This window comes from Lissotriton helveticus, chromosome 3_1 (genome assembly GCF_964261635.1).
Source record: "Lissotriton helveticus chromosome 3_1, aLisHel1.1, whole genome shotgun sequence".
NCBI classification, from domain to species: Eukaryota; Metazoa; Chordata; class Amphibia; order Caudata; family Salamandridae; genus Lissotriton; species Lissotriton helveticus.
Window position 1 is genome coordinate 420,761,822 of NC_136061.1, and position 27,165 is coordinate 420,788,986.

At 46.7% G+C, this 27,165-nt stretch overlaps 1 protein-coding gene across 2 annotated transcripts in view; it reads right to left on the reverse strand.

Moving 5' to 3' along the window:
* Positions 1–27,165, reverse strand: part of LOC144822568 (alpha-aspartyl dipeptidase-like) — a 130,004-nt gene that overhangs the window by 59,334 nt on the left and 43,505 nt on the right. For both annotated transcript variants that reach the window (XM_078680251.1, XM_078680250.1), the window contains exon 4: positions 7,283–7,357. In XM_078680251.1, coding sequence (XP_078536377.1) covers positions 7,283–7,357 — 75 coding nt within the window. The remainder of the gene's footprint in view (positions 1–7,282; positions 7,358–27,165) is intronic.

Consider the following 27,165-nt stretch of genomic DNA (forward strand, 5'->3'; position numbering starts at 1 on the left):
TTACTTTTCTAATCTTATTCAACAGGCGCAGAATTCCTCTAAAACTCTTTTCTCCATTGTGAAAGATTTTGTAAACCCCCCTGCTTTGAAATCCCTTTGTACCCCCACTCAAGATCTCTGCAATGGATTGTCTGATTACTTTCAGGAGAAGATAGTTAAACTCTCCTCCTCCTTTGCAGTGACGACTCCTAATCACCCCGAAGATCGCCCCTGTCACCTCTCCTGCTCTTTTAATTCTTTTAGCGAGCTAACTCCAGACCTGGCGTTAGTTTTGCTACGCAACATTAAGTCTGGTTCCCCCCTGGACTTAGTCCCGGCCAAAGTCATGGGCATTCTTGCCCCCATTCTAGTGAACCCGTTTCTTTCCATCTGGAATGCTTCTCTGTCGCGCGGCCAATTCCCCTCAGTGTGGAAACAGGCTAGGCTTGTCCCCATACTGAAAAAATCCGGTGCCGACCCTTTACTATTCAGCAACTATCGACCTATTTCGCTCTTGCCCAAACCTGCCAAGATTCTGGAGAAAGTGGTACAGAAACAGTTGGCACTGTACCTAGAGTCAAACCAGCTGTTACACGACTCTCAGTCCGGCTTTAGAACCGGCTATAGCACTGAGACAGCGCTGCTTGAAGTCTCAGAAATCATCAGGGAATCAGTGGATAGGGGCGAGGAGGCCATGTTGGTCCTCCTCGACCTATCCGCTGCTTTCGATACTGTTTCCCATAAAAAACTTACCACCCGCTTACAACAGCTAGGGGTTGGTGGGACAGTGCTGGCCTGGATCACTTCCTTTCTGTCTAGTCGTTCTCAAAGGGTTACGATGCACCCTTTTGAATCCGAGGACAAACCCCTCCTGTGCGGAGTGCCTCAGGGCTCTGCTTTAAGCCCTTTATTGTTTAATGCTTATGTGGCTCCTCTGGCCAAGGTAGTTGAGTCCTGGGGTGTCAGGGTGGTCTCCTATGCTGACGATACTCAGCTTATCTTTTCCTTTCGAGACCATTCTGACTCCCTCTTTTCCAACTTTAGAAACTGCCTTGGCAACATCTGCACTTGGATGTCAGCCAATCATCTTGCCCTCAACACCGACAAAACGGAGGTCCTTTTTTTCAGGAAAAAATTCCCCCCCCCCTGCAATCCTTTGGTGGCCTACCATCTTGAATCCTCCACCCACTCCTGTTCAGGCAGCTCGTAACCTTGGCTTCACTTTTGACAACTCTCTGTCTGGAAGTGCCCAAGTCAACAAAGTGGTAGGGGCCTGTTTCTCCAAATTACGTATGATCAGGAAAATCTTCCCCTTCCTCCCTCAATCTTCACGCAAAACTGTGGTCCAGGCACTCATCACCACCCATCTAGACTATGCTAACAGTCTATATGCAGGTGCCCCCCTTTACCTTATCGACCGTCTGCAAATAGTTCAAAACGCGGCAGCCCGGCTCATTGGTAATATCCCCGCCCGTACTTCAGTCAGAGCCTACCGAGAAGAGCTTCACTGGCTCCCTATTTTACGACGCATCGATTTCAAAATTCTGACCCTGACATTTCGTGCTATTCATGGAACTGGCCCGCTCTATCTGAGAAAGCGTCTCAAAATCTCTGCTTCAGTCAGACATCTGAGATCCAACAGCCTTCGTCTCCTGATGGTACCAAGATTCAGGCTTTCTCGGAGTGGCGGCAGATCTTTCACCGTCACTGCCGCCAAGCTCTGGAACAGCCTCCCACTTGATCTCAGGTTTTGCGAATCTGAGCCTGCCTTTCGACGCAAACTCAAGACTTGGTTGTTCACTAAGCGTTAGGGCTTGGTATTGTCAGACCATTGTACTCTCCTAGTCCCTCTGTTGGGATATGATTCTGGTTTATTCTTTAGGGGGACAATCATGTAACTCTAGCGCCGGGACACCTCCGCCGGAGGTAGCTGTGCGCTCTACAAGCTTCAAAATAAATAAATAAATAAATAAATGGCAGTGGTTGCATCACATCTACACCAGTCAGGATCATGGCATTCCCATGCCTAGACAATTGACTGCTCAAGGCAGGCTCACCAAAAGTGGTGTCCACCCACCTAACCTACACAGCATTCCTGCTGTTCAACTTGGTTTTTTTTCAGCAATCTTCCCCTGTCGCACCAGAAACCCTCCCTACATCTGCTGTTAATAGTAGCAGTACTGGACATTACATATCTCAGAGACTTCCTTTCTCCTCAGTGGATCTGAGAGATTTGGCATTTGATTCCAATGTTTTGGGATGGAGCTCAAGTTCCAGTCCTGAAGGTTTGCTGGCTGCTGAGTCTGCTGGCTCCCTTCATTTTGTTGGTCACTCACACATGCTGACAAATGAGGGATCTCCAGTGGTGCATCTGTCTGCAGTGGTTACAGCATGGGGGTGATCTAACGGCAATCAACAGAATCCATACTAACACCACTACGCATCTCCAGTAGTGACTGTGGTGCGGAATTCATTTTTCCCATTCTCAGCAGCAGCCAGAGCAGTAATGGAGGCCCGCTTTAGGGTGGAGTGCACAGCTGGAGACACTAGAGATCAGAGGCTTCTCTGGGCACGTCATTCTGGTTACCCCCGCTTTGCCAAGGAGGGTGAGATGCACAGGCCTGCAGTGTTTACATGGCCTATCTGGGACTCTGGCACTGACAAATGGGCTGGTTTGAAAGGGTCAATGTGTGGAGTGCATTTTGTGATACCTTTGCCCATGATGAGACCAAAAACTGGCTTTGTCAAGCCGGCCCATCTGGCAGTGCCAAAGTGCCTGACAGTTAGCTCAACAGTGACCCCCTGTTCCTAGTTGATTTTTTGTCACAATCGGAGGAGCAGGTTTCACATTAAAATCTCCAGATCCTGCATGCATGGAGATTGAGGAGAGGCAGCTGAGTTCTTTACATCTTCCGCCAGATGTGATCGATGTAATTCCTTCAGCACGAAGTCGGTTTACGCCCAATGGTGGAAACAGTTGGCTTCCTGGTATGTAAATGAGAACATTGACCCCCACAAGGTACAGCTTTCTGCAGTGTTGCATGTTATTCTTTCGTTGGCCCAGCAAGGTTGTGTAGTGGACACAGTAAAGGACAATGATACAGCCCTGTCATTGTTTATCTGTTTGGCAGATCAACCATCTTTTTTGAAGGCCTCAATAGTTGAGATGTTTTTGATGACGCTATGGCACATTTCCTTCATCACTTTTCATTGCACCACGAAAGGAACTTCATTTGATTTTAACGTTTTTAATGGGGATCTGTGCGATCCTACGCCAGCTGGCAGTCGCAACGCTTGACATGAAAGACAGTTTTCTTTCACGCCCATCCGATCAGATCAGTGACATGCTACTTGCAAGCGTTATGGCTCAAACTGTCCCTCATTTGCTTCTACCCAAACTTATTTTAAGAACTACATCTTCTTCCTGCTAAAGGTGTGTTCCATATGGGGCAGTGAATTACGCTTTTCATGTTTTAACTCCTACCCATCAGGCCAAAGAGGAGAATAGGCTATGCAAGCAGGACCCTCATAGGGTGTTTAGCTATTACATTAACAAAACCAAGGGTTTTAGATCTGATGACCAATTTATTTGTCTGAGATCTGGGCAACAAAAAGGGCAAAGAAGTCCAGAAGGGGACTCTGTCCCTGTGGATTGTGGTTTGTATCAAAATCTTTTATGCCCTTGCCAAAAAGGAACCACCAGAAGGAATCCAAGCTTATGCTACCTGTGAGGAAAATGTGGTTTATTATATGTTGTGGTTGTGGGACCTCATCATGTAATGGATCAGACTCTCTTTGCCAGGTCTAGGGAACAGCAGGGCAGTTCCTCTTTGGTCCTCTCTCCAGTAAAAAAATGTTCTGAGGTCTGGGTGTCACGGGTGCCACTTTAATGCTCACAACATGCCCTCGAGGGAGCGGTTACTACTAGCCAATGGGCTACCAGGTTCCCTCCCGCCTGATGACGAGTTCCTGCAATGTGTGACAACTAGCTATCCCAGAGTATGTATTCTTCTCGCTTCCAAGATGGTAGTACCCTTCTCTCAGTGTGTGGAGCTTGGTGTGTGAGTACCTGAGTGCTAAACACCCACAAGAAAACTAGTTTGGTAACGGTTTCCCCCTCTCTGTCTCGGACGCCAACCTTTCCACTGCCCCTCATGTGTGTTCACCATTTGCCCGTCAAAGGCGGCTTCCTCTTTAAAGCTCAGCTTTTGGGCTTACATCCTGTGTGGCTTCCAGCCAGGGAGAGTAAACACCTCTTTCAATGACACGCCTCTATTGTACCCTTTCCTGGGAGTTTTTCACACCTCTCCCCAGGATGGCAGAAGGCTGCCCTGAGGCGAGCATCTGAAAATGGGCACTAGAAAACTGGGCCAATGAATTGACAACTTTCTAAAGTTGCCCTTTACTCGAAAGTCACATTAAATTCGACTAGGGCATAAAGTTGGGTTTAATGTAATGATTCTATTGATACCTTGAAGTATCAAATTTAGTAGGCCCATTCAAAGGATAGTACAGTTGAGTTGTCAGCGTGTAACCGGGTACTTGCCAATGGGGCTATTAGCCTTTTCAAGGGAAAAACAACAATTTGGGGATTACACTATTAGGGCATATAAAAGCATGTTGTACTCTTTAATATACAGCACCCTGCCACATGGCTCACAGGCCTAACCCAGGGCTGACTAATATTAAAAGGGAGGTCTGGACTTCTGTCATTAGTTTAAATAGTAAAGTCGAGTTAGCAGTTTTAATTGCTCTACCAGTCTACACTTGCAGGCTGGGAAACATGTTTTAATGTGTCATGCTCATGATGGCACAATAAGTGCTGCAGTCCATAAGGGACACTTTAACTTACAGGCAGTGGGTGCACCTGGTACCATTTATTAGGGGTTTATAAGTAGGCAAACATGCCAATTGGGTATAAGTGGATTAAGCATACACCTTTGAGGGTCAGAGCACTGGCACTGAAATCTGGTTAGCAGGCTTCAGTGCACCTTTACAGTAAAATAAACAGCAGCATCAGTCCAAATCGTAGGGGGTGATCATGTAAAAAGAGACATTTCCTTACACTACCAGAGCAAAGGAATCTTGCTAGGGGAGTGCCCTTAGGGGATATATGCTGACATGGCATTCACTTCACCAGTTCACACTTCACACATTTACCAAGCATTACTGCAGAGAAAGTCTGTTCATTCTGCTCATTACATACTCCAAGACTTTCTGGTATCACCATTCCATTAGACCCAGCACCCGGGAGGGTGCATTTCTGTGGTATCTATTAAAATGTGTGAAATCTGCAGGTAGAAATATCCATCAGAAAAAAGTTACTAACATTTAGTAACAATCTTTCTGGTGGATACTCGGTCTACCTGAAGATTCCTCACCAATCCTGCCCACCTATTGGAGGAATAGTCATAGTAATCCTAATAATAACGTTCCAAGTTAGAATTGTAGAACTGCATGTTCACTGTTGAAGGAAGCTGACTTGGTCTCTGCCTCTAGGAGCTCGAAAAAACAGGAACTACATCAGGGTGCCACTTTCTGGCTCCAGTGACATTGTGCTCGGGCAGTAACCAAAACCAAGACAGAACAGACGCCACCTACTGAGGCAGTACAGCTATTTCAAGATTTCAGATCCAGCCTGGGGATATTGAAAAAGTGAGGAATCTGCAGGTAGATAGAGTATCCACCAGAAGGATTGTTTCTGAGGGCAACAATTGTTTCACGTGGGGCAATATTGTTTTAGAGCGCCAGTGGGGGCTCAGGAGGCACGGCAGTGCCAAAGGTAATTTTCTAAGCTGCACCGCAAGAGCACGTTCAGCTGCAATGTCGGGGACAGTTCTTAAAGGTGATAAGGAAGGGGTGAGACGCACCCCACACCTCCAGCGCATTGCGCACAGTGGTTTTTGCTGCAATGGCAGCCAAGAGGCCAGTGGTAGGGCATTTGAGCCCCAGAGGAAGGTCAGTCTGCCTGGGGTCAATTTGGGTACCTGTGCGTACTGGGAGGGCGCAAAGCCCTAAAGGAAGGCATAATGAAGTAATGCCAAACGTGATTTATGCACCTGGGGAGTGTTACTGCGGTGCATTTCAGTAATGTGAGGTTTGGGCATAATGCGTTTTATGCCTAAGGTTATTGCCTAATACAGTGATGCCTAATGCAAATGCCATGGTATGATGTTTTTGGCCCAAAGTGATGCAGACATAATATGTTTATGTTGCAGGTGCTAATGCTAAGTACAGTAGTGTACCAGTAGTTACTGGTTGTGTTATTTTTGCTACTTGTGATTTGTGATGGTTCTGACAGTGGACCGATTGGCCCTGTCACGTATGGAATCCCCTGTAAATTATGACCTGGGTGCCAGTTGGCACAGTGTATATGTGTGATTATGATTCTAATATGTTTTGGATAATACAAAGGCTATTTTTTTATATAGCCTTGTGTAGACCTTCTGTTGTGGTGTGCCTAGAGTTGCTTCTGTATGTGTGTGTTGCCCAAACGCTTTACACATTGCCTCTGGGATAAGCCTGACTGCTCGTGCCAAGCTACCAAGGGGGTGAGCAGTGTGTAACTCAGAGTGTAACTCCCTTGCCCTGACTAGAGTGGTGGTTTCTGCCTGGCTTAGGCGCAAGCCTTAGCCAACCAGAAATTCCATTTCTGGAGTTGGCCTAATGGCTAGGGCAGTCGAACTCGAATCTGGGGAACTGGGTTAGAGTCTCTACAATGACCCTGAACATTCTGTGATTCTGGGCTAATCACTTAATCTCCCCTTGCCTAATAAAAATGAAAGTGACCTCATGTATAGCAACTGGTGCTATGTAAAGCCCTCGGATTCCCAATTCGGGTCAAGTTCGCGCTATAAAAAACTCTGTAAAAAAAAAAATGTTTTCTTCTATGGTTGTGGCTTGATGATCAGGTAAAATCCCTCAAGAAGGAGCTTCCGGGATTTCGTGTGGTATGTAAATGCCCATGGGTAATGTTTCTTTTCTTTGCAATTTGCAGCCAGATCAGTTTTATTTGCTCTTGCATTGGCATTGTTTTTGAATGATAGAAAACGCGCCCATAGCTCCATAAAACGGGCAATAAAAATTGATAATGGGAACATTTATGTCACCACTTAAAGATATACATTTTGGGCTATCAGGAGTATTCCCAGAAATTCATACCATCTTACCACAAAAATGACACAATGAAAGTTAATAGTTCCCTATAACTTGAGCGGACACAATGAAAGCAGATCATTCACTGCAGGAAATTCCAACAAAAAAACACCTACTCAAAGACTTATTGGTTAAAAATGAAATGTACCAACAAATATTGCTTCAGACTTTCTCACTGCTTCTACCGGATTTGAGGATTCATGAATACTGTCCATTCCATAACCTTAAAAATACAAAATGGAAAATTAATCAATTGTTGCATATTGTATGAGCAATGATATGGTGTGAGGAGAAAATAATATAGGACAGATCCACATCTTTGCAGTGTAACAGAAAACAACATGATAATAGAAAGTTTATAAATAATAATGTGGTAACATACATTGTAGGTCAGTATTTTACATTTAAAAAAATTTAACTATGTTAAATACAAAAGAATTAACCAACATCATGGCATTGCTCAAAACTAACTGCTGATTAAATTAGCTCACAGTGCATCTGACAAATGAGGTATAACTGTGAAAGCCGTTTGCAAACAACATAAATGACTGCTTATACTGAAGCCATCTACACAACTCTGATAGTTTAAACATAACTTTTAAAATGCCTCTTCCTATGAATGCTAACACATTAATCACTTTTGCTTGAAGAATGACCATTTAAAAAGTTAAAGACAGATAGCCCTATTCAAGAAATAATTATGGACCGAGATTTACAACGCCTAAGAATAATTTTAGAGTCTATTCTATTCACAAATATTCCCAGAAGTACGCCTGGCAAACTGTACTAGGTATAGTATCTGGGCAGACCTCTGAGAATGTAAAAGGACATTCCATCAAGTGCCTTAACCCCCTGTTTGGAATTCTGCACAGTTTAGCACTCTGCAGCAGGAAGATGGAGCTCTTCGTGCAAGCTCTCACATTGTTTCTTTAGTCCACATGGAAGACACTTTCCGCTATTGCAAAGGTCCTTCATGTACACCCCACTAAATCTGGGCGTGATTTGTTCCTACCGTCACTAAACAAACTTGGGAAAGGGTCAGATCAGAGTTTGCGAATGCCCACAATTACATATTTTTGCCATAAACGTATACTTGCACCTGAAAATACCTTTGTAATTAGTGCCCAATATTGGTGACAGAGCTGTTAGCATTGAATTTTAACGATACAAAATAAATGTAAACAGTTTAAAAAAAGATGTTCAACAAAAATAAGCGGCTGATCAGAACAGGAGAAAGTGGTCCCGATTTCCGTCATAGCAGATGGGAGACCACCCAAACCCCCAATCCCCTGGATAGACAGTCTTCCACACATCCCGCTCTCTACCAAACTTTCTTTTCTTAATTTCAATAGGTCTTTGCAGAAGCAAGTATTATTAAAATCTCCTTTTAAAACACATCACCCACTTATTAGTTCCATCACCTTGAGGGATAAATAAGAACTTAAAGGCAGTGGGTAATGTAAACTGTTTAATTAAAATGTATGCTATGGTAGTGGCGGCTCTTCCGCTTAGTCGGAGGAGCGTCACCGCATTGCTTTTCAGCAATGTAAAAATGAAAAAATAAAACGATAACACAATGTTCTATTTTATTTTTCCCCGCTGAGGCAGTTTTGTAGGGCGGGGCTGGGCTGCTCACAGAGCAGGGGGGGGGGGGGGGGAGGGGGGGATTGGGGAGTGGTGGGCACTCAGTAAGTGCCCTGACAGTTTGGGCGGCCGTCTTGGGCTGGCCAAACCGTCATGTACACTTAGCATGTTCTCCACCCAGGCTGTCTTATGGCCTAGGTGGAGAACATGCACAGGCTCATTGTCCTCGTCCGAGCGCTGAACCACGGCGCTCAGATCAATCACGACACTGCTGACAGCAGCGTCATGATTGGCTTAGGGGAGCCTGTGTACTTCCTGCTTTCATTGTGGCCGGATGTGGAGTGATGACGGAGGAGCAACACGGCGATGAGGTAGGCTCATTTTAATTTTTCTACACCCCCTTCCCCGCCACCCTTATCTGTGCCAGCTGTCACTGGAAGAGGAGCCTACAAATAAGAAACCTGGCCGAAGTTCGTTAAGGATCCATATCTATCAACCTTGCTTGTCAGTCAGTGTGGCTTACAGACACTCCAGAAACGCCAGTAAACAATAACGGCCAGCCTGGATATCATGGGAACCGTGCTGCAGGGTAGGGATCTGCGTGCACATTGAAACCATCTTTTGAAAGCATGCTTGTTGGGCTTTCCACTCTCGGGAGGGCAGGAACGAAATAAAGAGATGCTGTGGCATCTCGTGGATATTGGTGCACCAGGGTAATGTCGGAGTCATCCATTATGGCGAGTTTGAGCAGTCATATCATTTGAGATGTCATCAGTGATGTCATAGAACATGTAATGAGCGATGTCATGTAAGGTCATATGCAGTGCATGGCGGGCATGGAAGAAAGTTATAGATAGTGCTGCTAACTATAATTGGTGAATTTCAGTTTTTTTTTTAGTTCAAAACGTTAATGTTGGCACTGTCCACCAATTCACCTAACTATGACGTTACTTTAACCTTTGGATTTTCCAATGGTGTTGTGTATGTATATAGGGGTGGGTAGAAGTATAGGGTGGTAAAGGGGTTTTATGTGTGGGTAAAAAAAGAAAGAAAAAATGTGCAAATAGCTATAGTAATTGTAAATGTTTTCTTTCTTTTTTACCCACACTTAAAACCCCCTTACCACCCTATACCTCTTCCCACCCCTAAACCCTAAAAATGCCCTTACCAAAGTATACCCTTACCCACTCTACACCCTGAAAACACCCTTACCACCCAATAACCTACCAACCCCATAAGTCTAAAAACACCCATACCACACAATTCCTCTACCCACCCCTAAACCCCAAAAAATACACTTACCACCCTATACCCTTACACACCCTAAAATCTTAAAAATGCCCTTACTACCGGAATATACTTGTTTCAAAATGAACAAATCTAACAGAAAGTATTCCAAAACGGGTGTATGCTTTTCGAAACACAAATTTATGTTGAAAACATTTGAGGGTACACAAATTGTTACATATACGAACATACATCAACACATAGTGACTGAGATTCAAAAAATCTTTGTTATTATGTGTATCTGAATGAATGAATGAATGAATGAATGAATGATGGGAGTCTTATATCGTGCGACTTAGCTCAAGGGCATCAAGGCGCCCAAGCAGGTCCAGAAATATGTAGTATCCGATGGGGTAGTCTACAGGTACGCTTCAGAGAAAAGCCAAGTTTTCAGTGCTTTACGAAACAGAGCAATCGACGGTAGCCCCAGGACAGAGTTCAGGAGGAAGAGAATTCCATAGCCTGGGTACAACCGAGGAAAATGCTCTGCCTCCCCATTTGGCTTTAACAAATTTGGGAACCTCAAGAAGATTTTTATTAGATGAGCAAAGGGGTCGACAGGGAGAGTAGAGATGAATAATTGACTTAAGACCCACAACACCCGTGCCATGAAGGGCCCCATAGGCAAGACAGAGAATTTTAAAAGAAACCCTGCACTGAATGGGAAGCCAGTGTAGACTTCTCCGGACTGCAGTGGCCGAGGCGAGTCTAGGAAGGTTTAAGACCATCTTTGCCGCCGCGTTCTGGACCAACTGGAGACGACTGGAGGCTCTTATTTATGCCCACATAGAGGGCATTACAGTAGTCCAGTCTTGAGGAGACTAATGCCACAGTGGCCAGCTTGCGGGCTTCAGGGGAGAGAAAATGGGCAATCTTTCTGAGAACCCTGATGATACCACAGCAGGTGGAGACAGTCCTGCTGACCTGACGGTCAAAGGAGAGAGCAGTGTCCACAAAGACTCCTACGTTTTTAGCAACCTGAGAGGGAAGAGGGGGTAGAGGGCAATCCCCAAGGGAGGCAGGCCACCAGTCTATGGACCAGATATCCTGATTGCCCCCGAAAATCTGCACCTCCGTTTTCTCCCCATTTAGTTTCAGGAAGTTCTGTACCATCAACTACCACGGCATCCATACATCTGCTATATCCGCTATAGGATCAACTACCACGGCCTCCATACAGTTCCTGAAATTCAGAGCAGAATCCTTCAGGGACTGCGTAAGGGAGACCATTATTTGAGTGTCATCGGCGTATGACAGTACTTCCAACCCAAAAGATCTAACTACCCTGGCAAGTGGGGCCACATAGATATTAAATAATGTAGTGCTCAATGAAGAGCCCTGGGGGACCCCACAGTGCACAGGTTTAGGGGCAGAAAGAAACTGGCCCAGCTTCACTCTCTACTCCCTTTCATTTAGAAAGGAAGCCAGGAGGCTCAGTGCAAGATGTCCGACCCCTATATCCCTGAGGCGGGTGACCAAAATAGATGGAGACAAAGTGTCAAACACCGCCGTCAGGTCCAGCAGAACCAGGAGAGTGGTATAGCCTTTATCAACCTGGCAGCGGATATTATTAACAACTGCCGTAAGGGCAGTCTCCGTACTATGAGATCTCCTAAAGCCATGCTGGGAGGGTTTCAGAAGCGCCGAATCTCCTAGAAAGGAGCTAAGGTGCCGATTAGATGAGATTCCAGCATCTTTGCAGGGGCAGGGAGAAGTGAGATAGGGCGGACATTTTTCATAACCCCTGGATCTAAAGTAGACTTTTTAAGAAGGGGTTTGACAACCGCCATTTTCCATAAAGAGGGAAACACTCCCTCCGAGATTGCCCGATTCATAACATTCATGAGGGGAGGGATAAGGACATCCCGACTAGCCTTCAGAACTTTCAGCGGGCAGGGATCTAAAGGAGAGCCTGATTTGGTTTATCCAAGACCTGTATCATCAGTTCAGGCGTAAGAGGGGGAAAGGTCAGAAAACTCGGGGGGTGTCCATTGGACAAACTCCCATCTCTGGCGGAAGCACAATCAATAGGGGAGGGCAGACTGAGATTCAGGGATTCAAGAGAGCTGTAGATATCGGCGATCTTTGAATGGAAAAAGGCTGAGATGTTATCACACAACTCCTGCGAATCCGCTATATGATCAACTACCAGGGGAGAGGATAAAGAGTCTATGATTTTAAAAAGATCTCTTGGGGAGTTAAGAGAGGCAGTAATCTTGGAGAAATAGGCCCTCTTCTCCTCTACAATGGCTAGTTTGTAATCCCTTAGACAGAGTTTATGTTGTTCTCTCTCTGAGGGATCCAGCCGAGCCCTCCAGAGTTTCTCCTGTTTCCGACATCCTTGTCTCAACATCCTAAGTCTGTCCGAAAACCAAGGGGCCGATGGACTCTTTCTCGCAGAGTAATGTAATTTGAGGGGGGCCACAATATCCAAAGCCCCTGAGATAGTACTTGCTAGTTCAAGGGCAGCAGAATTAGCATCCTGTAGTTCCGCCGGAATCAAATCATTCAAAAAAGGAGAGAGAACCACATTATTAATGGCTTTAAGGTTCCTTCTGAGTTCCCACTTCTTAGCATCTGCAAAAGAAGGAAGAGTATCCTGAAAAGACAGTTCTAGCGGGACGGCCGCATGGTCGGACCAAGCTAAGGGAACCGGAGGGCCCACCTTCAACCTGAGGTCATTAGAGAAGACTCCATCGAGTGTATGCCCAGCCAAATGAGTAGGACCGAGCACCAATTGAATAAGACCACAAGAATCCAGGGTATCTAGGAGAATCTGAGTGTCCTTAGATCCCGAATTTTCCAAATGGAAATTGAAGTCACCCAGGAGAGTGATATTGGTTCTCTCAATAAACGGCTCTAACAACCTACTCAGATCCTGACTGAAAGAAGATCTGGGGCCCGGCTGTCTGTAAAACAGAAGGCCAGAGAAAGAGACAGAAGGAGTGGAGTTAATGGAAAAGTACAAGGCCTGAAAAGGGTCAGAGGGAGTGGAAAGAAACTCAGTACGACATATATGGGAATCCTTGTAAAGAATTCCTATTCCTCCTCCTCGACGACCAATTCTGTCCATCCTGGCCAGGGCATACCCAGTGGGAATAGCATCTATTAAATCAGGTCCCGAGGCATCGGAAGCCCAGGTCTCATTATCACTAATGTGGCCACCTATTCCAAACTATATATACAAAAAGAAATTGTGACTGATTGTACATAGAACAAATCCTTTAGTGAAAACAATTCACAAAGAAAACAGGTGTAAAATGTCAACGTTTCGGTGTAGGCAGTGAATTCATCTGTTAGACCATCTTCAGAACGGTAAATTCATATGTTGATTGACCCTACGAGGTGATTCTCGAATTGTAGATGTAGTCGAATTTGTTAAAATTGAAGTCAAAACTATACGAACACAAGCCACATTAGTGCAGCCCTAATTGAGTTTCTTGATTTACATTTTTTCTTTGACATAACAGGTCAGAAACCAGGTTTTCACCCACGTCAATTGAAATCCAGCATACTCTAGGGGTAGATGCTGAGATTAAGGAGTAATTGCAGTTGTATTGAGGATTGGAACATTGGCAGGGATGCAATGATGGGCACATTTGTGCAGCGAGGCTACACAAGAGAATCTCTTGCAATAACTGCAGCAAAAGTTGGGCTAAGGAGTAGGGAATCTCTGCTCTTTTCCAGCAGGCAACAGAAAAAAGATAAATCTATCATTAGATTGATAACGACATACAGCAAACAAGAGAAACAACTAAAGAGCATCTTGGGGAAGTAGTGGCATCTAGTTAGAGGGGAATACTATTCTAGGACCGACTATTCCCAAATCTCCCCTTATTACATTTTGCAGTGTTTTTTTTTTTTTTTTTATTAAAAACCTTTATTGAGAGACGCATATCAGTACAAGCGCGGGCCTACAACCACAGGGGCCGGCCGCTAAATCAGGAGATTCAAAAAGGGAGCAACATCAATGTGTACCGTAGAATGAATACAGGATAGACGCGGAATAAAGTCGTTACACAGTAGGCGCCAGGATCAGAAAGGTTTCATTTTATGATTTATAGAGGAGGCAGCAGCCATATCTACCAGTGTGTCATGCAACATATACAGAAAGAAGGGGGGGGGACGGGAGGGATACAGCCCCCCACGCAATCAAATAACCACAGTAGGGTGTGGCCCAGAGACATCCTATGCCCATCAAAGTTCAAAAATAACGGACAAATCATAGCAAACAAATAAATGGGACACCACATAGACAGCCCTCCCGCCCCGGAAAAGGAGAAAGTGCAGACACGTACGAAACAAAGGAGAAAAGACAAAGGGACATAGCCCACCCCCTAGAAAGAAAGCAAAAAGGGACCATAGAATAAAACTAACTAAAATAACAAACACCCCCCCCACCCTACATCACTGCAATGGCTATGGCCTACCCCACTAAACAGCGTGCCTGTCGCCCAGAGTCACCCGAAATATAGAAGAAAGGGAATAAGAACGAGTAATGAGAAAAGAGAAAGAGAGAAAAGGAGAGGAAAAAGAGGGAAGAGAGAGAAGAAGAGAGAAGAGAGGAGGGGAGCCGGCGATCGAAATACAGAACACCACCCCACCCGCCATAACGGATCACTAATCGAGGTCAAAAAGGATACAGAGAAAAGCCTACACAAAGGATGAAAACAGGAACTGTCCAAACAATGAGGCACGGAGATGCCATTGAACAAAACAAAAGTCCCGCAGGCACCCAGACACGATCACCCCTGTCCACTTCTATGAAGAGCCGAGCTGCCAAACCCCGCCACGGCTAAGAAACAGCATGATACAGTGGGTCCATACCAGTCAGGGAAAGCAAGTGGGATCTTCGCGGAACACCGTCCCGGCGAACAAGAAGCAACCAGGAAAACTCGGCAGCAGTCAGAATGCAAAATTACCCCAAAGATCCACGTGGCCAAGCACAACACCTGGGCTGTCCAGCACGAAGCAAAGAGATCAGGATGTAGGAAACACTGCAGCATCGGCACCGGGTCCACTTGATCCCATAGAATCGAACACCCAGCCGGAGATCCCAGCACAGCAGCTGGAGAAGTCTCAACAACACCGACTCGGGGTGACGACACCGCGTCACAAAATGGCGGAGCAACCATGGCGGCGATCCGCAACTCCAAGTCCCGACATTGCAAGGACAGGTCGATCCGCAGAGCAGCAAGGGCAAACAAGACAGCATTCCGTGTAGGGGCCGCCCGAATCAGACGAGGTCTGGGGAAAGCAAATGCAGCAACGACCCTGTCTCCAGGAGGAAGACACTCCGAGGGGCCATCCGCCATCTTGAGCACATCGCCCGCCACCATTGTCGCATCCGCCTCCAAGTCCGCCAGGAGTGCCGGTGGCCCCAGGACACACAGCCGATCCGCGGCGGATGGCTCTCGGCGGAGAAAGGAGAGTCACCAGAAGAACGGGCGTGCTCCCCACCACACTCGGGGGAGCCCCGCACCGGATCCCAGGCGGGACAGTCAACAGGAGTGGGCTTCTCACTCGCGGGGAGCTGGACAGCGCGGCTTCTCTTCTTCGGGCCGGCAGGCAATCAGGCATGCGGGGTGGCCCACCATCAGGGGTGGGTCCGCTCCGGCGCTTCCGGCTCGCGGCTCTCAGGCTCCCACCATCGGGTCTCTCCACCGGTTCCGGACCGCCGGCACTCCGAACACCTCCGGGCAGACACAGCACTCGGGGCCCCGGCGTCAGGGCCGGGAAGGCCGGCAAGGCGACAAGGGCAGAACGCAGAAACCACTGCACGCCAGAGCCCCGGAGAAAGACGGTAAGTGAAGGCTCTTCCTTGGTAACCGAATTCGGAACACCCCGAACAGGATGCAAGACAGGATAGGTGGCGGGGAGGAAAGGATCTCGGAGCGAGGCGGTTATGCGACTGTTCCGATCGCCATCTCGGCTCCTCCCCCACATTTTGCAGTGTTATCTGTGAGGGCCGCCCTGGTAAAAAGTAGTTCAGATGTCATTAGGCAAGGATATTGGCTTCAGCAGACCTATGGGTTCCACAAATGCAAGGCATGTGTCCATTGGGGTCAACCTGGTCAAATACAGCACACCCATCACCAACAAACCATCCAAGATCAGGGGCCCATTAAATTGTAGCTCAGAATTCGCAGTATATGTACTGTCATGTGAAAGTGGACTGCAGTACAAAAGCAGCACAATTCTGTAGATACACAAGCTAATCCTCCAGCACCTGAGGGCAGTAAAGAATAAAGAGTGGTCATACCCAGTGGCCCGGCATGTGAGTGATCTTCACATGAGTGATACTAGGTACCAATCATACTATGTGATCAAAGACGTCCTGAGGCATCCCAGGGGTGGTAACTGGGAGCAAAAGTTAAGAGCATTGGAGAGTAGGTACATTTAGAAACAAAGTCGCCAAACGATTTAAATACTGAAGAAGAGCTATATTCTTGTATAGAGAGGTTACATGTGCTGCTAAATACCTGAGTTAGTATCAATAGTGCTCATGTTATAGTTCAATACCACTGGGGAAAGTGTGATCCACCGCAGCCACAGTTTTATATCTGAGAAATCTTTACATTTCTCACTAACTACTGCATCTAAAAAAAATGATTAAGATTTAAAAACTTCTTGAGTCCGTGGTAATTCACTTAAAGTATAGAAAAGTTAGTTTATGTCTTAGTTATACATTTCTGTTATTTGCTAATGTTCTTGATCTTCTCTCTGTCCTCTCTCTTTCCGGTATCAATTATGGCTTGAGTCAGATATAAATGCATGTGTTTATTAATTGAATTTTCTCTCCTATGAATATAGGTGACTGCACTGTGTTGAGATTGTTCACATGCATCTAGTTTATGTAAATGATCGCCATCAACTAGATTCAACTAATGGGCCATCGACCAGGGGAAAGAACTTGTTTATCCGTGAAGGGTTAGTTGAAAATTTAACAGAGGTATTTAATAAACTAGTGGTACACACCTAAAGCACCTATAAAAACTGGATTGTGTTGAAAAAGGTTCAAATATAATGATGATATGTGTTGGTGGTGTTCCTCTAAATGTCCAGTTACTGATTTATGTTTTCGATTCTTGATATTAGGTGTGATTAAGATATTTATGACAATGAAGATGGAGTTGGGCCTGCAATAGATATCAGGAGCCGTTCATAAATCAGGTAAGTGGCCATTCGATGACTTCCATGGATTCTGCCCTCGCAGTCCAACTATCAGACACTTTAATTGGGAGATATTACTAAAGGCATAGCCCTCTTTAGGTGCATACTGTTGAACACTTTTAATTTAGTGCTTCAAAGCGGTTTTTAAATGGCGGGCAATTAGCATCCTTTAATAAAAAACAGCTATGGCTGTTGGATATGCTTACAATCATATCTGGAGCTCACATTAAAACAATCCTGGATGTACTTAAATAAAAAACTCTCTCAAATTGTAACGGAGGCAGAAATTTACTAACACTTTGCGCCAGGTTTGCCTCACAAAAGTGACACAAACCCAGTGTAGAGTGTTGTGTTGGCATATGTGTTATAAAGGTGCCTAAAGTAACACTATGTAGTGCTACTTTGCTCTCAAGGAGATGTACCGTGCATGTTATATGGGCTTTCCCATGCTACCACCTATGGCTTTTGAAGCAAATCCTTCTCTACTAACATTTGAAGACAGGGATTTGCGCGAAAAAGTTATGCCTTCCCGAGGGAGGCATAATAGTGGAGCATGTTTTTAAAGCCTCCACACTCTACCAGCTTTGTATGTGTGCTGAACTGTACAGCACAAATAGAAAGTGGGGAACATAATAAACCATGTCAAAGCATATTTTATGTACTGGAAGGGCACCCTTCCAATACAAAACCTATGCTTGACAGAATGCACACACCCTTGCATTAGGGCACTATTTTTTTCTTCTCTCTCCGACACAAGGCAGCACAGCAGCCAGGGTCAGAATGCGACAGAAATTAGGCCCAAATACCAAGTGACCCCCATTATCATAGGCATTGGAAGTAGGAGTGCGGGGTCCTGCAGCACTCCCAAAATAACCAATCTGGGATTCAGAATGTGAATGAGCAATAAAGATCCTATACATTTTGTTTTCATCGTGTTACATCTGCTGTGTGTTCAAAGACAGAGGTCAAATATCTGGTTATGTCTTCTGTTGAATTCCTGCTTAATATTTTAAAATGGAGTTTGGTGTTTTCTTTCTAAGACTCCAAAATGTGAGCATTTTGTACAGTGGAATATGCAGGGGTAAGGGGAGTGTAAAACGAAAGGCTGTAGATTGTCATTTTTTTAACATAGAACAATATGTAAATACTTATAAAGGAACTGTACAACATTTTTTAAGTATATCAGCAATTAGAAAAGCACAAATTGAGCACTTTTTTGTAATTCTGAATGTTGATGGAAATATAGATTTTCCACAAAGCTTATTCAGTAAAGTAACATTGGTGACAGAGACCCACACTGTAAAAATAGTTCCAGCACCACTGCCCATCGGTGAGACATCTAAAAAAAATCGGCCCCTGTTTGGGGCAATTGTGAACTTGTATAGACACACCGTATACATGTTTTGCAAGGTATGGGAATCTCCATGAATTTGAGTGTGCTGCAGGCAATGTTTGTTTTAATATCAGAGAAATGACCAGTAAAACCCGACCCAGTAGGCCCACAAACAGAAAAAACACTGGCCCACACATGACCTTTCAGACCACATCAATCGAGTGCTGCTCGATTTCCCAATAGGACAGTTCGACCCTGGCTGCAGGTATGGTTACTGCACTGTGCTGCGCCAAAAGTTAGTCAATGTGGTCCTAAGTGCACTTGCTTGGCCATAGCTCATGGAGTGATGCTCTAAGGGCGGCTGTGGTTGGCCAACCATGGGCATATCCCGATTTCATGACCTTTGAGCCTTAATCCGTGGCCTTTGCTTTTGGGTTCCTTCAGGTTATTGAATTTACTTCTGTATCTCTGCTGCGAAAGGTGCGCTTTCTAAAGTGTGTTTTTTATTGTTGATGCTATTTAACTATTTATGATCACGTGTGAGCAGGAAATGTATTAGAATGCACATTACTATGATAGTATTGGTAGCAAATGTGTGTTGCTTCATAATCAATAGCCGAGACCGCAGCAGAAGATTTCAGCGTGCAGTTAGTACTGCAGCCTCGCTAGGAGTTGGCCTGATGTGTTCAGTAAGCGCCAGCGTTGTGTTTCTGTGGTAAGTTGTGATCGCAGCGGCTGGTGTACTTTTATTAACAATTTGCCGCCGTAAATTTTTGACTCCATACAGGGATGTCCCCGCGAATGAGGAGGTCACTGGACAGAGTGGACGAGAGGTGGACACAAGAGGGGCTGCTTGTGAAATGAGACCGAACACCACACACAAAGAGCGTGTGTTGTGTGAGAAGAACACAACACACGAAGCACCTTCTGCGGCCACAGCTATGAAGGGAAAGAGCAAGGGGCCATTCTGGACACGGGGTCGGCTTTTACTTGAGATAACACGGGGCAGGGAGGGAGAAAGGGCTCTAAAGTTAAACGGAGGATCTCTCTCTGGGAACTGTACGGGTTGGAGCGGGGGGGGGGGGGGGGCAATGGATAAAGCATTTTTTACTGTAATGATTTTAACTAACCAAACAGGTAATACAATTACATTTATTTGACCTGGATAGGAATCACAGCGCCAGGGGCTTTCAGACACCTTTTATGAAGCGTCACGGAGCTTCATATGGCTATATGCGCCATGTATACATTAGTATAATGCTTCATAGCTGCACTGGCTGTAATTGCAGTAACAGCATCTTTTGTAGATCAAAGCCTTGTCTTTAGACTGTCAGTCTGGAGTACGATTCCTGGTGTAAGGAGCATGTCTTCTTCTAAGATTTCTCAGTTAGGGGTATGTAGTATACACACCTGTTCCACGGTAGGGCCAACCCAAAACAGGGCCAACGTGACAAAAATCTTTGTTTATCCAGTTCTGGGTGGGACAGGGGGATCTGTAAGCTCAGTGTGGTGGGAACAAGTAACCAGTTAATGATTAATGCCATTAGGCTGTATTCACAGACCATTCTACTTGTAGATTGACTCATCATGGTCCTTTCTTCTCGTACTTCTGGGCGGACCAGGTGCAGGCTGGTTGCATGGGGGTCCGGTGTACAAGGCAAAATGGAGACATATTATACACCTACCCGCATGGCACTTCCCCGTACAGTTATGCTCATGCAGCACACGAGTCGCGGTGTATGTTTCCAATGCACTTCTTTTTTAGAAGTGGTTAAGGAGGGGATGAATAGTACAGGACTGGAAGACTACGTCCTCTGCCTCGGGCTCCCATCACTCAGCAGGGGGAAGAAAGACTACCCTGCTGACGTCACTCTGACTCTGCTCCTCTGTCCAGTTGAGGATGGGGTAAATGCCTTGTGCCTAGTGCACACTCTCAAAATAAACATTTGAGAGGGATAAACATTTGACGTTCACAATTGTCTCCTTTGTGACAGGAGAACATGTATGTTGTGAGGTCCCTGTGGCAAGGCTTATACATATTAGGTATAGAGCTTTTAAACATTTTTAGAAACAGCACAGAGAAAGAGATAGTAACTTGTTCCTGCTCTTGTATCTCTGAGATCTAATCCTGGCTTAGGATCTTGACCGAAAATTGCAAGATAATTGGCAAATACCTTATGGCTTGATTCACAATATTTTTTTGGGCTTGAATGTGTAACACGTGTACCTGCACGTGGAAATTTCCATATCTTAAATCACTGTCCTATTTGAAGGGAAAGATGTGGAAACTAGGTGAAGCAGACAGCCTTTTGGGTCTTCTTCACAAAGGGGAAGAAAAGAATGTTGGACTTTATTTTTCATAGGAAACCTCCCATATTTGGGGTAAATGTCTGACTTTTCTAAAATTCTCAAAGAATCTCAAAAATATTCTTCAATTACTTCAACAGTTGACGTTTTGCAGCATTATTTAAACGCATCACCTCTCTTAATTTTATTTTTGTTTCTCCACAGGAACAATAGTTTTTTCCCATGGCAAATCCCCTTTGCCAGCACCCTCATTCAGTACTTGGCTTTTCCCTCACAATTAACATTCTAAAAAGGCACACAAAGCTTAATTTGAGCTGGTGGGGCCCACCACCACTCACGTTTGGGGACCGGCACATATTTTTCCTCAATCGATTTTGAGCTGGAGCAAGAGAGAGAAAAACGCAAAAGGAGGGGGAGGAGAAAGATGGAAAAATAGTGACAACGCAAAGATGAAAAAGAACCTTAAAGAGTGAGACAAAGATACAGAGGAGGAATCAAGACCACACAGCCTTACCCCCAGATGCATCAAGCACCCACTCTGCGAATTCTAAATAGCGAAAAATACCGAATCGCTATCTAGAATTCGCAGAATGGGATGCATCATCAAAATCGCTAATCAACTGCGATTCGCAATCGCCGTATGCAAATTACCCAAAATCGCTATTAAATTTGCAGAATCGGCTGTTTCCCAACCCCAAATTGCGATTTCGCAAATGTCAAAATCGCAAATAGCGATCTCGCAGATTGCGAGATCGCAAAAACGGGAAGTCACATTTTGAGCCCAATGATGACATCACAACCAGGAAGTAGGCAGCTCCATGCCTCATTTGGAACACCGAGCTGGATAGAGGAGGAGGCACAGCACTGAGCTCCAGGAGACACACCCTGCAGTCCCAAGACAGGACACACATTGATGCCAGAATGTCCCAGGATGCAGCAGGATCCAGTGACACAGACAGGAAGCGCAAAATAAAGTTTTCTGAACAAGAGCTGGAGTACTTGATAGAGGGAGTCAGCAGGGACCATGACCAGCTGTTTGATAAGCTGTCCCGGAAGGTGCCCGAGCCTACCAAAAGGCGCATCTGGCTGCGCATCAGGGCAAAGGTCAACGCCGTTGGAGTGACACAGCAGTCAATCGATGACCTCAAGAAGAGGTGGTACGACCTCAGAGGCCGTGCCAAGGAGTGCATTGCGGAGAGACTGGGGGAGAGACTGGTCACGGGAGGAGGAGACTCCACAGTTCCTGCAAACACACCACTGGAGGACTTGGTGGAGGACACCATCAACCCTGCAGCCTGCGTGGGGGTCACTCAGCTGGACAGCTCCCGTGCCACACACCAATCACAAGGTAAGAGCCATGCAACTGCGACCCCATCCCCTAACAATGCCCATGCCCCCAGAGCAAGCCATATTGGTAACCCCAGTAATGCACTCCCTGCCCATCCCAAACACCCAATTGCATTGTGGGACCTGTAGTGTGACAATGTGCGCTGATAGCCACACACAGCCAGAATAGTCAATTGAGACATACCCCTAAAGCCAGTCAGGGAATGCAAGCCTGCATGCATGTTGCTACATCCCAGGTGCCTGAATCATATCATTAATCATGCACTCATTCACATCACAGATGCTGAGACGTCTGATAGCGAGACACTCCACATCGTGGAGACTCCAGATGAGACGGAGGGAGAGAGCCAAACAGCACCAGAACCTGGACCATCACATGCACCTGAACCTGCACCAGCACCTGGACCATCACATGAACCTGCACCAGCACCTGGACAAGCACCTTCCCAAACGCACAGGGCCACCCCTGCAGCCATAGGAGGAGCTCAACCACCCCAGGCGTCACGCCTGGCAGTGGAGCAGACCCCACCACCACCCAGGAGGCAGACACGCCGCACAGCCACTGTGCGGTCCCAGGCAAGCGTCAGGATGAGGCAGCAGCGCTCTGTGGCCACACCACCAAACATGGAGCAACAGGACCAAAACCTAGGGCTAGGAATTGAAGCTCGGATGCTTGCTGTGCACCGCAAGCAGGCACAGCACATGGCAGCCATGCAGCTGTACAAAACTGCACGCAACATTAACCAACTAACTGAAAGTGTGCAGGAGCTAGCCGCAGCTGTGAAAGAGAGCAGCCAACTGATGGTGGCGCAGCAGGACATCACCCACCGACGCCGACGCCAGCTGCTGACACGGCTATCTGCCTACACCCGGTCAAACCACCTCATTGGGAACGCCACTTCACAGTTGTCGCGCAGGTCACTGGCCATGCAGCTACAGATGGTAGAATGCTGCCAAGATGTAGCAAGGGCCCTGGAGCAGGTCACCACCGCTGTGGAGAACAAACAGGTGTGTGGCCATGGCCATGCAAGGGGGGTGATGATGCCAGTGAGGGTACATCGAGCCTGAGCAGCCTGTCTGTGCCAGTGATACCTAAAAAGGCGCCACAGTTCCAGGCCCAATGCTGCATCACGGCTGGACACTCCCAACGTGGAGTTGGAGAGGCGACAGTGGCAGGAGGCACCAGTGACTGACTATACATTACCGGCAGTGCCATGGTGAGGTAACCACGCACGCCTGCTCTGGATACAAGAGCCTGTATGACTCAATACAGTTGCAATTGTGGAAACCGCTGCACTCCTGGGTGAGATCGGATAGGTGTATCACTGTAATAGCATCATTCCAGGGAACATATTATCCCATCCAACCCAGGGAACACCGATACCTTTACGCGTCAATGCCACCTGCGATTCCATGAATGTCATATATATGTTGAGGTGCCCCTGTGGCCTCCCATATGTTGGCAAAGCAGAACGTAAAATCAAGATAAGACTGACTGAACATCGCAGCAACATTCGTACTAAAAATCTGAAATCTTGTGTAGCTGCTCACTTTGTTCAAAACTCACATAACCCAAGCCAAATACGTTTCCTAGTACTTGAAACTGTGGAGAAACTAAGTCATAAGGACAACACCAAAAATTTGCTCCAACGTGAACTGTACTGGATTTATCGTCTTCAGTCCCTGCATCCTAAGGGACTCAATGACAGACTTGAATATAGTTGCCATTTATAATATTCGTTGAACAATACTTGGTTGATCTCTCTTCATTGACTTCCTCTTTTCAGTGATTTTAACTTCCTAACATCCTATCTGTCGCGAGTGCACCGGGACGCCGCGTGTGTGTTTTAGGAGCGGTGCTTCATTGCGCTTTGCTCCCGAGAGGCTTCTTTGGGTTTCTCTGTGTCGCGCTGTGAGCACGGCGGTCGCGGCAGTTGCCGCTTGGGTTTTACACCTGTTTCTGTGACTTTGGGCACAGTACCGACTCGCCGACGGCGAGGTTTTCCAGTATTGAGAGCGCGTGGCCCCCCTCATTGGCCTTAGACACTCAGAGCCTTTAGGTAGTTTCGGTTTCATAGTTTCGACGTGTGTAGCCCAATTGGGCTTGTTTTTAGTAGGATTGGGCTACACACGTCGCTACTGCCCGTTGTTGCTTAGTTTTAGGGACTTTGGTGCTGCCTTCCACCGGAGGAGGTTCATTGACGCTTAGCTGGCTGAAATAACTGCCGGGCCAAGAGGGTGCACACCTCTTTGGACTTTATCACTCTATTATAGAGACTTTGGCTCCATTTTACGTCTGTGGGCTACAACAACTTCATACAGCCTTTGGCTGAGGAACTAGGTACCTGGTTGCCCATATATATATTCTTGTGCTGTGGGTTGGCTCCCCCTTTTACTCCTCTGATTTTACTCTTGCATTCTCTATGAGCAAGTCTATGTACAAGTTTGGTGCCACCATGGAGGACTGGGTGACATATGATGAGGAGAATATCTATGCAGAGGAAGTGGCTCCCCCTTCTGTTGAAGAAAAGATTGTTGAGGCTCTGGACGCCTCTGTCCAAGATTCCGTCAACAAGGCCCTGGAGAAGGCAGTTCCAGGAACTGTTCAGCAGGCTCTGGCTAGTGCTCTGAAGCCAATCACGAAACAACTGGAGAAGTTTGCGAAAAAGCATGGTTTTACCTCAGCTGATTCCGCAAAGAAGGGCGCAGCTGCCTCTCAGGCACCTTCGGAGGCTTGGCCTCATTCCCATTCTATGTCCTCTCTGCCTGCTCCAGACTCGGGTAAGAAATCCCAGGTACAGGACACTGATACCGACACGGACACTGCTACTACTACTGATACTTCTGATGAATCCCCCCCTAAAAAACGGGCAAAGAAGTCCAAGAATGTGGAATCTACCCAGTCTCTGTCCACTCTCTTTACTTTCGACCCGGCAGATATTGTCCACCCACGATCTTCGGATTGGCTCCCGGCGCCAGAGGTCCCAGCCTATATTCATGACAACCTCCGCAAGAGCTTCGACAAGGTGGTCAGAAATAGACTCCGATCGGAATGTCCACGCCGGACATTACCGACAAGGTGGCAGAGACTCCCGATATTGATCCTAGCATGCTAACTTTCCTTAAAAAGTTCGCGAAGGACCCTAAGAAGGGCATAGATCGCGCATGGAGAGGCTGCCAGGACAAACTCCTGGACGTGGTCGGTCCCCTGGCCAAGATCCTTGAGATGGCTTTGGAGGCCCAAGAATCGGTTCGGCTATGGATCCGCATGTGTTGGCGGGCTGGACCCAAAGGGCTATCTGCCTGTTGGGCAATGCGAACTGTGCAATTTCCACTGAACGGCGCAAGTCCCTCCTCATGAGGATGGATGCTAATCTCACTGAGCTTGCCACCGCAGAACCAGGGCCCTTGGCGGATGGCAATCTGTTTGGCGACCGCTTTGTTAAGGATGTGGCAAAGTACGTGGATACTTTCACCACTTTGGATAAGGCTCAATCCGGTATCAAGCGTGCCCTGCAAGCTGGTGTTTTTCACAGGGCTGGCCGGGGACGCTCGTTTGGCCGTCAGCAATTCCAAGCCCCCCCATAAAGGCGATTTTGGACGTGGCAGGGGCGAGTGGGATTCCACCAGAGGGGGAACCTTCTACCCTACCAGGCAGCGTTTCAACAAACGACGGTTTATCAAGGGATCTTACAGTGGCGGTTTCCAGGCCTCAGAATCAGGAGGTGAGTGCTCCAGATCTTTACCCATTGCTTTTGGGGGGGTCGTACTCGTCATTTCTTTCACAATTGGGTTCAGTTATCTCAGGACGCTTGGGTCCTGGAGACTGTTCGAGGTTTTCATCTGCATTTCTTTCAGGTCCCCGTGCAAGACGTTTTTCCCCCAGACAGCTGTTTTTTTCCCAAGCAGAAGGCGCTTTTATCGATTCAGAAATAGGAGAATTGCTGCGGAAACGTGCGATAGCCCGCTGCGATGCGGGCCCTCGCGGTTTCTGCAGCAATATTTTCCTAGTACAGAAGAAAGGTGGAGGTTACAGGTTAGTAATCAATTTAAAAACCTTCAATCAGTACATGGTTTACAAGCATTTCAAGATGGAGGGCATCCATCTTTTGACGGATCTGTTGAAGCAGGGAGACTGGATGGTCCATTTGGACCTGAAAGACGCCTACCTGTCCATTCCGATTTTTCCACCCCATCGGAGGTTTCTACAGTTTCAGTGGAGGGACCATCGGAGGTTTCTACAGTTTCAGTGGAGGGACCAATGGAACGAATATTTGGTCCTGCCTTTCGGTCTCTCATCAGCTCCTTGGTGCTTCACCAAGGTGTTGAAACCGGTGATTGCATATCTCAGGGAGCAGGGGCTCCGTATGATAGTGTACTTAGACGACATCCTGATCATGGCGCAGGCGCAGGATGTGGCATCCTAACACCTGCGCTTGACCATAGCTACGCTTCAAAATCTAGGTTTTGTTGTCAACGAGAAGAAATCAGTTCTCTGCCCAACCCAGAAGATAGACTTTCTGGGTTTTGTCAAAGACTCGCAAAAGGCTCAGTTGAGCCTCCCTCGGTCGAAAATGCGCAACATTCAGAAGGAGTTGCGCGTCCTGTTGTCCAGACAGACTGTGACACTGCGAGCTATTGCAAGGGTGGTGGGTCTCCTGGCATCATCCGTGCAAGCAATATTTCCGGGACCCCTTCATTATCGGGCCCTTCAGAGGTTGAAGATTTGGCATCTACAGGAGGGTCTCATATACGGATCTAGTTCCTCTGTCATCGGAGGTTCGGCAGGAACTCCAGTGGTGGTTAGGTCACGTGGAGGCTTGGAACGGCCGGGCCGTCTTCAGCTCCATTCCAGAGGTCATCATAGAGTCCGATGCCAGCCGTTGGGGCTGGGGAGCACATTGTGGAAATATTTCCACCGGCGGCAGGTGGTCTCTGCAGGAGCTAGAGCTGCACATAAATTGTCTCGAGCTGCTCGCTCGCCGGTTCGTTCGCGGTCA